Genomic DNA, 16603 nt, shown 5'->3' with positions numbered 1-16603 from the left:
AAATTCCCTAATAATTCTACATTGTACAGTAATCAGTAAATCTCTTTCCAAAATGTATTTTTAGAGGGTGGTGGAGCTGGATGCTGATGACAACCATCACAAATTCATATATTTGGATGAGGCAGGCTTTAACCTGGCCAAGACAAGGAGGAGAGGTCGGAATTTCATTGGCCAGCGGGCAACCATCCAAGTACCTGGACAACGTGGGGCCAACATTACCATGTGTGCGGCTATATCAGAAGATGGTGTGGTGGGACGCAGACCTCGTATTGGATCATATAATGCAGCTCTCCTTGTAACCTTCCTTGATGAGCTCGATCAGGTCTGTAGAGCCGATGGCGTGACCTATGTCACTGTGTGGGATAATGTCAGGTTCCACCATGCTCATATGGTGCAAGCATGGTTTCAGGCCCATGCACAATTTACCACCCTGTATTTACCCCCATACTCTCCTTTCCTTAACCCGATTTGAGGAATTTTTTCTCCGCATGGAGATGGAAGGTTTATGATAGGCGCCCTCATGAACAAGTCACTCTTCTCCAGGCCATGGATGACGCATGCGATGACATCACGGCAGACCAGTGTCAGGCCTGGATTCGCCATGGCCAAAGGTTTTTTTCAAAGATGTTTGGCTGATGAAAACATCCATTGTGATGTAGATGAGAACCTGTGGCCAAATCCACAAGACAGAGTTTATGAAAATGTAGAAGTACAGTAATCACTCCTATGTTTTTGCTTTTTACAGTACAAGCAAGCAAGTTGAGGAACACTGCATTTGATGTTTTACAGTACTGTATTGTTTTTCAGCAATATATTTCAGATTTTGTTCAATGATTCCACTGTGTCTGTAGTATTCTCTCTACCACTGCAGTACTTTTACAGGGATGTATTTACATGTAGTACCAATAATGAAACATCACCTATGTTCGTACAATCATTAAATATTGTAGTACAAAAATGACACAGTGACACTATCGGTTGCTTGCGTGTGGGTGATCTAAATTAACGTTTCATTGGTATTTCACAATACATATGTTTTTTGAACCAAAGATTGTGCAAATGCAAGATTTCTTTAAAGATATGAATGCACAATGCAATGTTTTGAACATTGGACAGCATGTGTTACAAGTGGTGTAAGGCACTGCATCGCAGTGCTAGCTGTGCCACTAGAGATCCTGGTTCGAATCCAGGCTCTGTCGTAGCCGGCCGCGACCGGGAGACCCATGGGGCGGCGCACAATTGGTCCAGGGTAGGGGAGGGAACGGCCGGCAGGGATGTAGCTCAGTTGGTAGAGCATGGCGTTTGCAACACCAGGGTTGTGGGTTCGATTCCCACGGGGGGCCAGTATGTAAAAAAAATAATGTATGCCCTCACTAACTGTAAGTCGCTCTGGATAAGAGCGTCTGCTAAAATGTAAATGACAGTTTTGTGACTAGAGTTTTGAAAAATGACGTCAAGGTTCTGAAATTAGTGCCAAAGTGATTGTAATAAGAGACAGGTAGATTCCCCACTGCAGCAGCATCTGATAGAATATATTCCTCTAGTTCTCAGGTCATGATAGTTCATCAGAAAGCTTATTGAGACCCAGCCCTAGTGTTACTGATAACAGCTTATTGAGACCCAGCCCTAGTGTTACTGATAACAGCTTATTGAGACCCAGCCCTAGTGTTACTGATAACAGCTTATTGAGACCCAGCCCTAGTGTTACTGATAACAGCTTATTGAGACCCAGCCCTAGTGTTACTGATAACAGCTTATTGAGACCCAGCCCTAGTGTTACTGACAACAGCTTATTGAGACCCAGCCCTAGTGTTACTGATAACAGCTTATTGAGACCCAGCCCTAGTGTTACTGATAACAGCTTATTGAGACCCAGCCCTAGTGTTACTGACAACAGCTTATTGAAACCCAGCCCTAGTGTTACTGATAACAGCTTATTGAGACCCAGCCCTAGTGTTACTGATAACAGCTTACTGAGACCCAGCCCTAGTGTTCCTGATAACAGCTTATTGAGACCCAGCCCTCTTGTTACTGATAACAGCTTATTGAGACCCAGCCCTAGTGTTCCTGATAACAGCTTATTGAGACCCAGCCCTAGTGTTCCTGATAACAGCTTATTGAGACCCAGCCCTAGTGTTACTGATAACAGCTTATTGAGACTCAGCCCTAGTGTCACTGATAACAGCTTATTGAGACCCAGCCCTAGTGTTACTGATAACAGCTTATTGAGACCCAGCCCTAGTGCTACCGATAACAGCTTATTGAGACCCAGCCCTAGTGTTACTGATAACAGCTTATTGAGACCCAGCCCTAGAGTTACTGACAACAGCTTATTGAGACCCAGCCCTAGTGTTCCTGATAACAGCTTATTGAGACCCAGCCCTAGTGTTCCTGATAACAGCTTATTGAGACCCAGCCCTAGTGTTCCTGATAACAGCTTATTGAGACCCAGCCCTAGTGTTACTGACAACAGCTTATTGAGACCCAGCCCTAGTGTTCCTGACAACAGCTTATTGAGACCCAGCCCTAGTGTTACTGACAACAGCGTATTGAGACCCAGCCCTAGTGTCACTGGGATGAAACGACACACAGGGAGGATTGACTATAACATGTTTAAATAAAGTTTGATTTGATTTGAATGAGACAAGTTTGAGGCATCAGTCTATGAGACAAATCTGAGGTATGAGATAAAGTTAGATTTTATTTTATTTGAGACGAGTTCATGACAAATACATGAGAGTGGTTAGTCTACAAAAGTGTTCTGTCCCACAAAGCACCATGTCCCTATGTAGTGGCCTACTATGTGGGGAACAGGGTGACACATGTTGCATTCAGACAGAGAGAGAGCTGACTGGTTTAGCTCACAGGTCTTGGATCCCACAGCACACTTCCTGGTTACACTTCCTGGTTACATGATGATGCAGAACCAGGAGTATAGAGGGTGTTGTGTCTGGTTGGGTTCCTCTGGGGATATCTCTGTCTCTGAGCTTTAGCTCCAAGTTCTGTTATGTTCCAGTTCATTCTAGAACCACAACTACAGATCATCAGGTCTTACAACAGAACAGTCAAATCAAATCAAATCAAATCAAATTTTACAGTGTTGAGGTTCCACTGTGTGTCTGTGTTCAAGATGTCGCAGAGGTGATATGATGACAATCCACCTCTCTCTCTCTCTAGTCCATTAACTGAAACACACAGTTCTGTTCCAGAGGTCAGGCAAACCTCCATTAATCTCTCTCAGAGGTCAGAGATCATCCATTCATCTGTTCAGTTATCCATCCATACATCAGTTCTCTGGTGTCTCTTCTCCTCTGTGAGGTCATGCCAGGACAGAGTTAATTGTTCAGAGTTCATGACCTCTCTTCCATCCTCAGGTTCACCACAGGGTTGGGAGGTCACAGAAAGGTCACGACCCTCTGCCTCTTAATGGTCCCCGCGACCCTTAACACCTGACCTCTGAACCTGGGCTGCCGGTAGGGTTAGAGGTTATCTGATCTTCTGTAGTTCCTCTCTCAGCCAGGAGGGGAGAGGCTGACCCAGCCGGTGACCCCTAACCTCTAACCCTGTTAACTGATCTTCTGTAATTCCTCCCTGAGCCAAGAGGGGAGAGGCTGACCCAGTCTGTGGAGAAGCTTGGACAGGTCTATGTTGGGTTCCCGATAATACCTGGACAGGTAGGACCGTGCCTAGAGAGAGAGGGGGGGGGGGGGGGGGGGGGGGGGTAGATAAAGGGTATCCTCAATTCATCTTCTTTCTGTCCCTCTCTCCCTTCCACACTCTATTGGTGTCCCTCTTTCTCTCTGGAAATACATGTTAATGGTGTGTGTGGTACGGTGTGTGGTGTGGTGTGTGTGGCATGGTGTATGTGGCATGGTGTGTGTGGTATGGTGTGTGTGGTATGGTGTATGTGGTATGGTGTGTGGTATGGTGTGTGTGGTATGGTGTGTGTGGTATGGTGTAAGTGGTATGGTGTGTGTGGTATGGTGTATGTGGTATGGTGTATGTGGTATGGTGTGTGTGGTATGGTGTAAGTGGTATGGTGTGTGTGGTATGGTGTATGTGGTATGGTGTAAGTGGTATGGTGTGTGTGGTATGGTGTGTGGCATGGTGTGTGTGGTATGGTGTGTGTGGTATGGTGTGTGTGGTATGGTGTGTGTGGTATGGTGTATGTGGTATGGTGTGTGTGGTATGGTGTGTGTGGTATGGTGTGTGTGGTATGGTGTAAGTGGTATGGTGTGTGTGGTATGGTGTATGTGGTATGGTGTGTGTGGTATGGTGTGTGTGGTATGGTGTGTGTGGTATGGTGTAAGTGGTATGGTGTGTGTGGTATGGTGTGTGTGGTATGGTGTGTGTGGTATATGTGGTATGGTGTGTGTGGTATGGTGTGTGTGGTATGGTGTGTGTGGTATGGTGTAAGTGGTATGGTGTGTGTGGTATGGTGTGTGTGGTATGGTGTATGTGGTATGGTGTGTGTGGTATGGTGTAAGTGGTATGGTGTAAGTGGTATGGTGTGTGTGGTATGGTGTGTGGTATGGTGTGTGTGGTATGGTGTGTGTGGTATGGTGTATGTGGTATGGTGTGTGTGGTATGGTGTGTGTGGTGTGTGTGGTATGGTGTAAGTGGTATGGTGTGTGTGGTATGGTGTGTGTGGTATGGTGTAAGTGGTATGGTGTGTGTGGTATGGTGTGTATGGTATGGTGTGTGTGGTATGGTGTGTGTGGTATATGTGGTATGGTGTGTGTGGTATGGTGTGTGTGGTATGGTGTGTGTGGTATGGTGTGTGTGGTATGGTGTGTGTGGTATGGTGTGTGTGTGGTATGGTGTGTGTGGCGTGGTGTGTGTGGTATGGTGTGTGTGGTATGGTGTGTGTGGTATGGTGTGTGTGGTATGGTGTGTGTGGTATGGTGTGTGTGTGTAGTATGTGGTGTGGTGTGTGTTTTTGTGTTTCATAATGAGGTTATAACTTCCTGCAAGGATCTGATTGGCTGACATTTTCCAGCCTGCACAAAGCCCTGTGGGAAATTTCACCACGGCAAAACCGCGGCCTCTGATATGACTGTAGTTGCGTGTGTCAGTATTTTGGTGCGTTACCTCTGGTTCCATGGGAGGGTATTTCTGTCCTTCACTCCACAAACACTTGGTCTTCCCCTCTTCTGAAAGCTGACACCAGAAACCCTTCTGCTGGTCAAACCTGGACAGAGAGGGGGGAGGGGGGGGGGGGGGGGGGTGGGAGGGAGAGAGAGAGAGAGGGGGATAGAAAGAGAGGGGGGGAGAGAGAGGTGGGGGAGAGATAGAGAGGGGGGTAGTGATAGAGAGAGAGCGGTGAGAGAGAGAGACCGAGAGACCGAGAGAGCGAGAGAGAGAGAGAGAGAGAGAGAGTGAGAGAGAGAGAGAGAGAGAGAGAGAGAGGTGAGAGAGAGAGAGAGAGATACAAAGTAGTGTATAACTTTATTTGCACATTTCGACACAGCAACATCAAACCCAATGTTTTTAAAGAAAAAAAAAACAGAAAAATCTCTAATGTGAAATATCAGTCAGATTGTTACGTGAGTAGAGAGTGTAGTGTGTGTGTGTGTGTGTGTGTGTGTGTGTGTGTGACGTACGTGAGAGTCTGTGAGTAGAGAGTGTAGTGTGTGTGTGTGTGTGTGTGTGTGTGTGTGTGTGTGTGTGTGTGTGTGTGTGTGTGTGACGTACGTGAGAGTCTGTGAATAGTTGTAATGAGGAGTAACTCCTAGGAACTTCTGGACCTCATCCATCACCGCAGCTGGATCTCTCCTCAACTGCTGTCCATCCAGAACCATCAGCTACACACACACACACACACACACACACACACACACACAGACACACACACACACACACACACACACACACACACACACACACACAGACACAGACACACACACACAGACACAGACACACAGACACACACACACACACAGACACACACACACACACACACACACACACACAGACACACACACACACACACACACACAGACACACACACACACACACACACACACACACACACACACACACACAGACACACACACACACACACACAGACACACACACACACACACACACATTACTACAACATACTACACACAGTCAACATGTTAGTACATTACAATACACGTCTGTTTATTAGGGTTCCTATTAGATGTTACACGTCTGTTTATTAGGGTTCCTATTAGATGTTACACGTCTGTTTATTAGGGTTCCTATTAGATGTTACACGTCTGTTTATTAGGGTCCCTATTAGATGTTACACGTCTGTTTATTAGGGTTCCTATTAGATGTTACACGTCTGTTTATTAGGGTTCCTATTAGATGTTACACGTCTGTTTATTAGGGTCCCTATTAGATGTTACACGTCTGTTTATTAGGGTCCCTATTAGATGTTACACGTCTGTTTATTAGGGTTCCTATTAGATGTTACACGTCTGTTTATTAGGGTTCCTATTAGATGTTACACGTCTGTTTATTTGGGTCCCTATTAGATGTTACACGTCTGTTTATTAGGGTCCCTATTAGATGTTACACGTCTGTTTATTAGGGTTCCTATTAGATGCTACACGTCTGTTTATTAGGGTCCCTATTAGATGTTACACGTCTGTTTATTAGGGTTCCTATTAGATGTTACACGTCTGTTTATTAGGGTTCCTATTAGATGTTACACGTCTGTTTATTAGGGTTCCTATTAGATGTTGCACGTCTGTTTATTATGGTTCCTATTAGATGTTACACGTCTGTTTATTAAGGTCCCTATTAGATGTTGCACATGCAGCGGCTAATCTTCCTGAAAAAAAGTAAACAAATCCTAAAGTAATTGCAGTGGATTGTAGAGGTGAAGTCCAAGTGACGTAGGGTGGGAAGTTATTAGTTTCAAGGAAATATTTTTCATGTAATTTCATTATCTACATGTCATGTGGTTAAGAAGCTATTGACATTTTTTTCATTAACATGCAAAAGTAGGCGTTGCAGTTTTAAGAGGGTCCCTTAAGCCCTCTGAGCGGAACAGAGCAACATTTAAGTTACATTTCACCTCCAAAAAGGAAATACGACAATGGATTGGAAAAACAAGGGGTGTAACTGGTTCACTATGGTCAGCTGATTCAGAATATGCTATTTTCTATAATCCTGGCATGTTCTGTTGAAGAGGTATTGAGTCCTGGTGTGTACCTGGTTAACAGGGTAGTGTGTTAACCATCTCTCCAGGTGTTATAGTGGAGTCCTGGTGTGTACCTGGTTAACAGGGTAGTGTGTTAACCATCTCTCTAGGTGTTATAGTGGAGTCCTGGTGTGTACCTGGTTAACAGGGTAGTGTGTTAACCATCTCTCCAGGTGTTATAGTGGAGTCCTGGTGTGTACCTGGTTAACAGGGTAGTGTGTTAACCATCTCTCCAGGTGTTATAGTGGAGTCCTGGTGTGTACCTGGTTAACAGGGTAGTGTGTTAACCATCTCTCCAGGTGTTATAGTGGAGTCCTGGTGTGTACCTGGTTAACAGGGTAGTGTGTTAACCATCTCTCCAGGTGTGTATGGTAGAGTCCTGGTGTGTGTACCTGGTTAACAGGGTAGTGTGTTAACCATCTCTCCAGGTGTTATAGTGGAGTCCTGGTGTGTACCTGGTTAACAGGGTAGTGTGTTAACCATCTCTCCAGGTGTTATAGTGGAGTCCTGGTGTGTACCTGGTTAACAGGGTAGTGTGTTAACCATCTCTCCAGGTGTTATAGTGGAGTCCTGGTGTGTACCTGGTTAACAGGGTAGTGTGTTAACCATCTCTCCAGGTGTTATAGTGGAGTCCTGGTGTGTACCTGGTTAACAGGGTAGTGTGTTAACCATCTCTCTAGGTGTTATAGTGGAGTCCTGGTGTGTACCTGGTTAACAGGGTAGTGTGTTAACCATCTCTCCAGGTGTGTATGGTGGAGTCCTGGTGTGTACCTGGTTAACAGGGTAGTGTGTTAACCATCTCTCCAGGTGTTATAGTGGAGTCCTGGTGTGTACCTGGTTAACAGGGTAGTGGGTTAGCCATCTCTCCAGGTGTGTATGGTAGAGTCCTGGTGTAAGACAACGGTTCTGGAGGGATCGGATGTCGGCCGGCGCCCCGCGTTGCGCGCTGATAACGTCATAGAAAGAGAACCTGGACGCAGTGCTGTCCTCATGGGCCTTCTGGTGCTGAAATACACAGACAGAGTTAGATAGACACACACACACACACACACACACACACAGACACACACACACACACACACACAGACACACACACACACACACACACACACACACACACACACACACACACACACACACACACAGAGACAGGGTGTCGAAAGCGTTCCACAGGGATGCTGGCCCATGTTGACTCCAATGCTTCCCACAGTTTGTCCTTTGTGTGGTGGACCATTCTTGATACACACAGGAAACTGTTGAGCGTGAAAAACCCAGCAGCGTTGCAGTTCTTTACACACTCAAACCGGTGTGCCTACTACCAAAATATTCACCCTCTGAATGGCACACATACACAATCCATGTCTCAAGGCTTAAAAATCCTTCTTTAACCAGTCTCCTCCCCTTCATCTACACTGATTGAAGTGGATTTAACAAGTGACATCAATAAGGGATCACAGCTTTCACCTGGTCAGTCTATGTCATGGAAAGAGCAGGTGTTCCTAATGTTTTGTACACTCAGTGTACATTTTGTACATAAAACATCAAAAGTGTCGTTTTAAACACGCAGATCAAATATTGATGAAACAGTTGACAAAACCTGCATGTGAATATTTGACGTTGTTACATTTCATTAATCACTGACATTTTGTTCAATATGGGGGGGAATACTACATTTCCCAGAATGCATTTGTTCCTATTTGTAAGTCGCTCTGGATAAGAGCGTCTGCTAAATGACGTAAATGTAAATGTAAATGTTAAACCTCAAGTTGACCCTAAAGCCTTGGAAAAAGAAGCCAACCAAATGAAATGGTTGTTGGAAATATATAATGGTCTATTCTAAGCACAGGTTAAAAGAGAATATAAACATTGTTTTCAGAGAGAAGTAATATATTGTTTGGTTTCTGGAAGTGTGACCTGCCTGATTCAATAAAACTCCCATCTTCTGTTACTGAGTGCAATTTCATTTAATTCTACTTGCTGTCACTCAAACTCAAACTCAAACTCAAATTCTACATCTTGTGGGGTTTGGCCAATTCAATTCCAAATTCAACTCATGAGTTGAATAGGAGTGTGTGTTATGGTCTGTGTCTCTGTGTAGTTGAATAGGAGTGTGTGTTATGGTCTGTGTCTCTGTGTAGTTGAATAGGAGTGTGTGTTACGGCCTGTGTCTGTGTGTACCTGGTACCAACATGGTCAGGTGTGTGTTATGGTCTGTGTCTGGGTGTACCTGGTACCAGTTATAAGCCCTCTCTGAGGGGTTGATCAACATGGTCAGGTGTGTGTTACGGCCTGTGTCTGTGTGTAGTTGAATAGGAGTGTGTGTTATGGTCTGTGTCTGTGTGTAGTTGAATAGGAGTGTGTGTTATGGTCTGTGTCTGTGTGTACCTGGTACCAGTTATAAGCCCTGTCTGAGGGGTTGATCAACATGGTCAGGATCTTGGCTTTAGGCAGCAGGGCGGCAGCGCGGCGAGGAGCGTCTTCAGAGGGGAAGTAGGCGGAGCTCTTCTCAAACAGGAAGTCACTGGTGACATTAGACGGGAGCGGGAACAACTCCATATACCTAGACGGGAGGAAGGGAGGGAGGGAGGGAGGAGAGGGGGAGAGAGAGAGAAGGACATTCTAAAGCCTGGTTCAGATCAACAGCTGCATAAGGAGAGAGATGTTGTGTTGTAGAACGGCTTGACTAAAGACTTGGCATTCAGATCAAAAAGACAAGACACATGATTCAGACCGTTTCCACGGTAACGTGACTATTTTTACAATGACTTGATGAAACTTGATGTATCATAGATAATATGATAACATAGATTACCAGTCTATTCCCTGGTGGTAGTTGGATCATAGATCTATAATAACATAGATTACCAGTCTATTCCCTGGTGGTAGTTGGATCATAGATATATAATAACATAGATTACCAGTCTATTCCCTGGAGGTAGTTGTTAGTGTTGAAGAACTGGACCTCTCCGTATGTCCTGGGGCCGGGGAAGCTACTAGAGATGGAAGGATGCATAAGGAGGAAGAGAGAGAGGGCCGTCGTTCCTGGAGAAGAGGAATCAGTCCATTATTCAGGAAAAGAGGAGAGAAATCAGTCCATCATTCAGGATAAAAAAACGGAAGATTCTGTCCATCAGGGAACACTGGGGGTTACTATAGGTCAGTCTGTCCATCAGGGAACACTGGGGGTTACTATAGGTCAGAGGATTCTGTCCATCAGGGAACACTGGGGGTTACTATAGGTCAGTCTGTCCATCAGGGAACACTGGGGGTTACTATAGGTCAGTCTGTCCATCAGGGAACACTGGGGGTTACTATAGGTCAGAGGATTCTGTCCATCAGGGAACACTGGGGGTTACTATAGGTCAGTCTGTCCATCAGGGAACACTGGGGGTTACTATAGGTCAGTCTGTCCATCAGGGAACACTGGGGGTTACTATAGGTCAGAGGATTCTGTCCATCAGGGAACACTGGGGGTTACTATAGGTCAGTCTGTCCATCAGGGAACACTGGGGGTTACTATAGGTCAGTCTGTCCATCAGGGAACACTGGGGGTTACTATAGGTCAGAGGATTCTGTCCATCAGGGAACACTGGGGGTTACTATAGGTCAGTCTGTCCATCAGGGAACACTGGGGGTTACTATAGGTCAGTCTGTCCATCAGGGAACACTGGGGGTTACTATAGGTCAGAGGATTCTGTCCATCAGGGGAACACTGGGGGTTACTATAGGTCAGAGGATTCTGTCCATCAGGGAACACTGGGGGTTACTATAGGTCAGAGGATTCTGTCCATCAGGGGAACACTGGGGGTTACTATAGGTCAGAGGATTCTGTCCATCAGGGAACACTGGGGGTTACTATAGGTCAGAGGAGTCTGTCCATCAGGGGAACACTGGGGGTTACTATAGGTCAGAGGATTCTGTCCATCAGGGAACACTGGGGGTTACTATAGGTCAGAGGATTCTGTCCATCAGGGGAACACTGGGGGTTACTATAGGTCAGAGGATTCTGTCCATCAGGGGAACACTGGGGGTTACTATAGGTCAGAGGATTCTGTCCATCAGGGAACACTGGGGGTTACTATAGGTCAGAGGAGTCTGTCCATCAGGGGAACACTGGGGGTTACTATAGGTCAGAGGATTCTGTCCATCAGGGAACACTGGGGGTTACTATAGGTCAGAGGATTCTGTCCATCAGGGGAACACTGGGGGTTACTATAGGTCAGAGGATTCTGTCCATCAGGGAACACTGGGGGTTACTATAGGTCAGAGGATTCTGTCCATCAGGGAACACTGGGGGTTACTATAGGTCAGTCTGTCCATCAGGGAACACTGGGGGTTACTATAGGTCAGAGGATTCTGTCCATCAGGGAACACTGGGGGTTACTATAGGTCAGAGGATTCTGTCCATCAGGGAACACTGGGGGTTACTATAGGTCAGAGGAGTCTGTCCATCAGGGGAACACTGGGGGTTACTATAGGTCAGAGGATTCTGTCCATCAGGGAACACTGGGGGTTACTATAGGTCAGTCTGTCCATCAGGGAACACTGGGGGTTACTATAGGTCAGAGGATTCTGTCCATCAGGGAACACTGGGGGTTACTATAGGTCAGAGGATTCTGTCCATCAGGGAACACTGGGGGTTACTATAGGTCAGAGGATTCTGTCCATCAGGGAACACTGGGGGTTACTATAGGTCAGAGGATTCTGTCCATCAGGGGAACACTGGGGGTTACTATAGGTCAGAGGATTCTGTCCATCAGGGAACACTGGGGGTTACTATAGGTCAGAGGAGTCTGTCCATCAGGGGAACACTGGGGGTTACTATAGGTCAGAGGATTCTGTCCATCAGGGAACACTGGGGGTTACTATAGGTCAGTCTGTCCATCAGGGAACACTGGGGGTTACTATAGGTCAGAGGATTCTGTCCATCAGGGAACACTGGGGGTTACTATAGGTCAGAGGATTCTGTCCATCAGGGAACACTGGGGGTTACTATAGGTCAGAGGATTCTGTCCATCAGGGAACACTGGGGGTTACTATAGGTTAGAGGATTCTGTCCATCAGGGAACACTGGGGGTTACTATAGGTCAGAGGAGTCTGTCCATCAGGGGAACACTGGGGGTTACTATAGGTCAGAGGATTCTGTCCATCAGGGAACACTGGGGGTTACTATAGGTTAGAGGATTCTGTCCATCAGGGAACACTGGGGGTTACTATAGGTCAGAGGATTCTGTCCATCAGGGAACACTGGGGGTTACTATAGGTCAGAGGAGTCTGTCCATCAGGGAACACTGGGGGTTACTATAGGTCAGAGGAGTCTGTCCATCAGGGGAACACTGGGGGTTACTATAGGTCAGTCTGTCCATCAGGGAACACTGGGGGTTACTATAGGTCAGAGGATTCTGTCCATCAGGGGAACACTGGGGGTTACTATAGGTCAGAGGAGTGTGTGTGTGTGTGTGTGTGTTTGTGTGTGGCTGCAGGGTTCAGTATCTAATGAGGAAGAAACATTTGGCACCAATCAACACTGATGCACCGAGTCTCTCTCTCTGTGTGTTTCTCTCTCTCTGTTTCTATCTGTTTCTCTCTCTCTCGCTTTCTCTCTTTTCTCTGCAATCTCTCACCAGGTGAACAGAGAGAGACAGTGAAGGAGAGGTCAAGAGAGAAAGAGAGAGAGAGAGACATAGAGAGACAGTGAAGGAGAAGTCTAGAGGGAGAGAAACAGAGCGAGAAAGAGAGACATTGAAGGAGAAGTCGAGAGAGAGAAACAGAGAGAGAGACAGAGAGACAGTGAAGGAGAAGTCAAGAGAGAGAGAAACAGAGAGAGAGAAAGAGAGACAGTGAAGGAGAAGTCGAGAGAGAGAAACAGAGAGAGAGACAGAGAGACAGTGAAGGAGAAGTCGAGAGAGAGAGAGAGAAACAGAGCGAGACAGAGAGACAGTGAAGGAGAGGTCAAGAGAGAGAAACCGAGAGAGAGAGAGAGAGAGAGAGAGAGAGACTGTGAAGGAGAAGTCAAGAGAGAGAGAAACAGAGATAGAGACAGAGAGAGACAGTGAAGAAGTCAAGAGAGAGAGAAACAGAGAGAGAGAGAGAGACAGTGAAGGAGAAGTCAAGAGAGAAACAGAGCGAGAGAGAGAGACAGTGAAGGCTATGTGAGAGGTTACAGACCTATAGTCAGTGTCCAGATGTCAGTTTCCATTTAACCCATCTGAACAGTAGGCTACAGTTCCCTTGACCTGCCACAGGCCTATTTGAAGTCCCCGTCTTGTGACTGTCTAATTTGTATAGAGCCTCACAATCATCACACATAACATAGCAGACACTGCTATCATCCTTTTTTAACACTTTCACCAAATCTTTCCCAAACATTACTTTATTTTCAACTCTCCATTTCACAAATTTTCTCTTATTGAATTAAACTCCCGACATTGTCCTCTTTCTGCCCAAGTTCCCAAAAAGCATTTGGCGATCGGCGTGTATTTTACATACAGTTGGACCCTAAAGCTCAGCCTGACGCACTAATGCCAGATAAAAAATGATGCAAGAAAAACCTCAATGTAGCCCTTAGATAGAAATTGCACAAGAATGGTACATTTATGGATTTTTTAATGCATTGTTTTCTCTTATTAAAGCCGCCCTGCGGATATAACTGTGGGGACTAAAGGTTATGAGTCAACCCGTGCATCACTAGTGTGTGTATTCCAGTGTGTGTATTCCAGTGTGTGTATTCCAGTGTGTGTATTCCAGTGTGTGTATTCCAGTGTGTGTATGTACTAATGCTGTCTGTCTGTCTGTCTCAGGGAGCTGAGCAGTCTAAAGGAGAAGCAACACAACCAGACCACTGGCTTCATCGGACTAAAGGAGTTAATGCACTGTCTCCTCTCTCTGTCTCTGTCTCTCTCTCTGTCTCTCTCTGTCTCTCTCTGTCTCTTCTCTCTGTCTCTGTCTCTCTCTGTCTCTCTTTGTCTCTTTTCTCTGTCTCTGTCTCTGTCTCTGTCTCTCTGTCTCTCTCTCTCTCTCTCTCTGTCTCTTCTCTCTTGCTGTCTCTCTGTCTCTGTCTCGCTCTCTGTCTCTCTGTCTCTCTGTCTAACGTGTGTGTGTGTGTACGTACCTGTCTTCTGTGGTCCGATGACCAGGAACTTGGGCAGCCTATCACAGGTCTTCTCCTTGGACCAGATGTCTCTGTGCCTCTTGTCATCACACGGGTTCTACGGGGAGACAGAGACACGCGCTGTCAACACACACCTGCCAGAGAGGCTGTCTCTGCTGGGGGGAACAGGGTGAAGTATCTCTGGGCCAGTTGTAGAGGAGGTCAGGGGGTTAGAGAGGCTGTCTCTGCTGGGGGAACAGGGTGAAGTATCTCTGGGCCAGTTGTAGAGGAGGTCAGGGGGTTACCTGCCAGAGAGGCTGTCTCTGCTGGGGGAACAGGGTGAAGTATCTCTGGGCCAGCTGTAGAGGAGGTCAGGGGGTTACCTGCCAGAGAGGCTGTCTCTGCTGGGGGAACAGGGTGAAGTATCTCTGGGCCAGTTGTAGAGGAGGTCAGGGGGTTACCTGCCAGAGAGGCTGTCTCTGCTGGGGGAACAGGGTGAAGTATCTCTGGGCCAGCTGTAGAGGAGGTCAGGGGGTTACCTGCCAGAGAGGCTGTCTCTGCTGGGGGAACAGGGTGAAGTATCTCTGGGCCAGCTGTAGAGGAGGTCAGGGGGTTACCTGCCAGAGAGGCTGTCTCTGCTGGGGGAACAGGGTGAAGTATCTCTGGGCCAGCTGTAGAGGAGGTCAGGGGGTTACCTGCCAGAGAGGCTGTCTCTGCTGGGGGAACAGGGTGAAGTATCTCTGGGCCAGTTGTAGAGGAGGTCAGGGGGTTACCTGCCAGAGAGGCTGTCTCTGCTGGGGGAACAGGGTGAAGTATCTCTGGGCCAGCTGTAGAGGAGGTCAGGGGGTTACCTGCCAGAGAGGCTGTCTCTGCTGGGGGAACAGGGTGAAGTATCTCTGGGCCAGCTGTAGAGGAGGTCAGGGGGTTACCTGCCAGAGAGGCTGTCTCTGCTGGGGGAACAGGGTGAAGTATCTCTGGGCCAGCTGTAGAGGAGGTCAGGGGGTTACCTGCCAGAGAGGCTGTCTCTGCTGGGGGAACAGGGTGAAGTATCTCTGGGCCAGCTGTAGAGGAGATCAGGGGGTTACCTGCCAGAGAGGCTGTCTCTGCTGGGGGAACAGGGTGAAGTATCTCTGGGCCAGCTGTAGAGGAGGTCAGGGGGTTACCTGCCAGAGAGGCTGTCTCTGCTGGGGGAACAGGGTGAAGTATCTCTGGGCCAGTTGTAGAGGAGGTCAGGGGGTTACCTGCCAGAGAGGCTGTCTCTGCTGGGGGAACAGGGTGAAGTATCTCTGGGCCAGCTGTAGAGGAGGTCAGGGGGTTACCTGCCAGAGAGGCTGTCTCTGCTGGGGGAACAGGGTGAAGTATCTCTGGGCCAGCTGTAGAGGAGGTCAGGGGGTTACCTGCCAGAGAGGCTGTCTCTGCTGGGGGAACAGGGTGAAGTATCTCTGGGCCAGCTGTAGAGGAGGTCAGGGGGTTACCTGCCAGAGAGGCTGTCTCTGCTGGGGGAATAGGGTGAAGTATCTCTGGGCCAGCTGTAGAGGAGGTCAGGGGGTTACCTGCCAGAGAGGCTGTCTCTGCTGGGGGAACAGGGTGAAGTATCTCTGGGCCAGCTGTAGAGGAGGTCAGGGGGTTACCTGCCAGAGAGGCTGTCTCTGCTGGGGGAACAGGGTGAAGTATCTCTGGGCCAGCTGTAGAGGAGGTCAGGGGGTTACCTGCCAGAGAGGCTGTCTCTGCTGGGGGAACAGGGTGAAGTATCTCTGGGCCAGCTGTAGAGGAGGTCAGGGGGTTACCTGCCAGAGAGGCTGTCTCTGCTGGGGGAACAGGGTGAAGTATCTCTGGGCCAGCTGTAGAGGAGGTCAGGGGGTTACCTGCCAGAGAGGCTGTCTCTGCTGGGGGAACAGGGTGAAGTATCTCTGGGCCAGCTGTAGAGGAGGTCAGGGGGTTACCTGCCAGAGAGGCTGTCTCTGCTGGGGGAACAGGGTGAAGTATCTCTGGGCCAGTTGTAGAGGAGGTCAGGGGGTTACCTGCCAGAGAGGCTGTCTCTGCTGGGGGAACAGGGTGAAGTATCTCTGGGCCAGCTGTAGAGGAGGTAGAGTGTCTAGCTGGAGGTGTGTCCAGGTAGAGATGAAGTCAGCCAGGTGAAGGAAGGTGTACAGACCCAGACGATCATTACCATAGTTAGACAGGTGGGTCATGAACACACTGATCTGAAGAGACACACACACACACACACACACACACACACACACACACACACACACACACACACACACACACACACACACACACACACACGTTACCGTAGTTAGACAGGTGGGTCATGAACACACTGATCTGAA

At 47.7% G+C, this 16603-nt stretch overlaps 1 protein-coding gene across 1 annotated transcript; it reads right to left on the bottom strand.

Annotated features, from left to right (window-relative positions):
• Positions 1-3566: 3566 nt before the first annotated feature.
• Positions 3567-16471, bottom strand: LOC311125348 (bifunctional heparan sulfate N-deacetylase/N-sulfotransferase 4-like; the record flags this gene model as incomplete). Its single annotated transcript, XM_084199399.1, has 8 exons — positions 3567-3686; positions 5092-5191; positions 5695-5804; positions 8012-8182; positions 9563-9737; positions 10096-10219; positions 14289-14385; positions 16289-16471. Coding segments are annotated over 8 exons (1080 nt in total), but the record flags the coding sequence as incomplete, so codon positions are not given.
• Positions 16472-16603: the final 132 nt, after the last annotated feature.

Source organism: Coregonus lavaretus, assembly GCF_964263955.1.
Source record: "Coregonus lavaretus genome assembly, contig: HAP1_SCAFFOLD_4983, whole genome shotgun sequence".
NCBI lineage: Eukaryota > Metazoa > Chordata > Actinopteri > Salmoniformes > Salmonidae > Coregonus > Coregonus lavaretus.
This window is presented reverse-complemented; position numbering and strand designations above follow the sequence as displayed.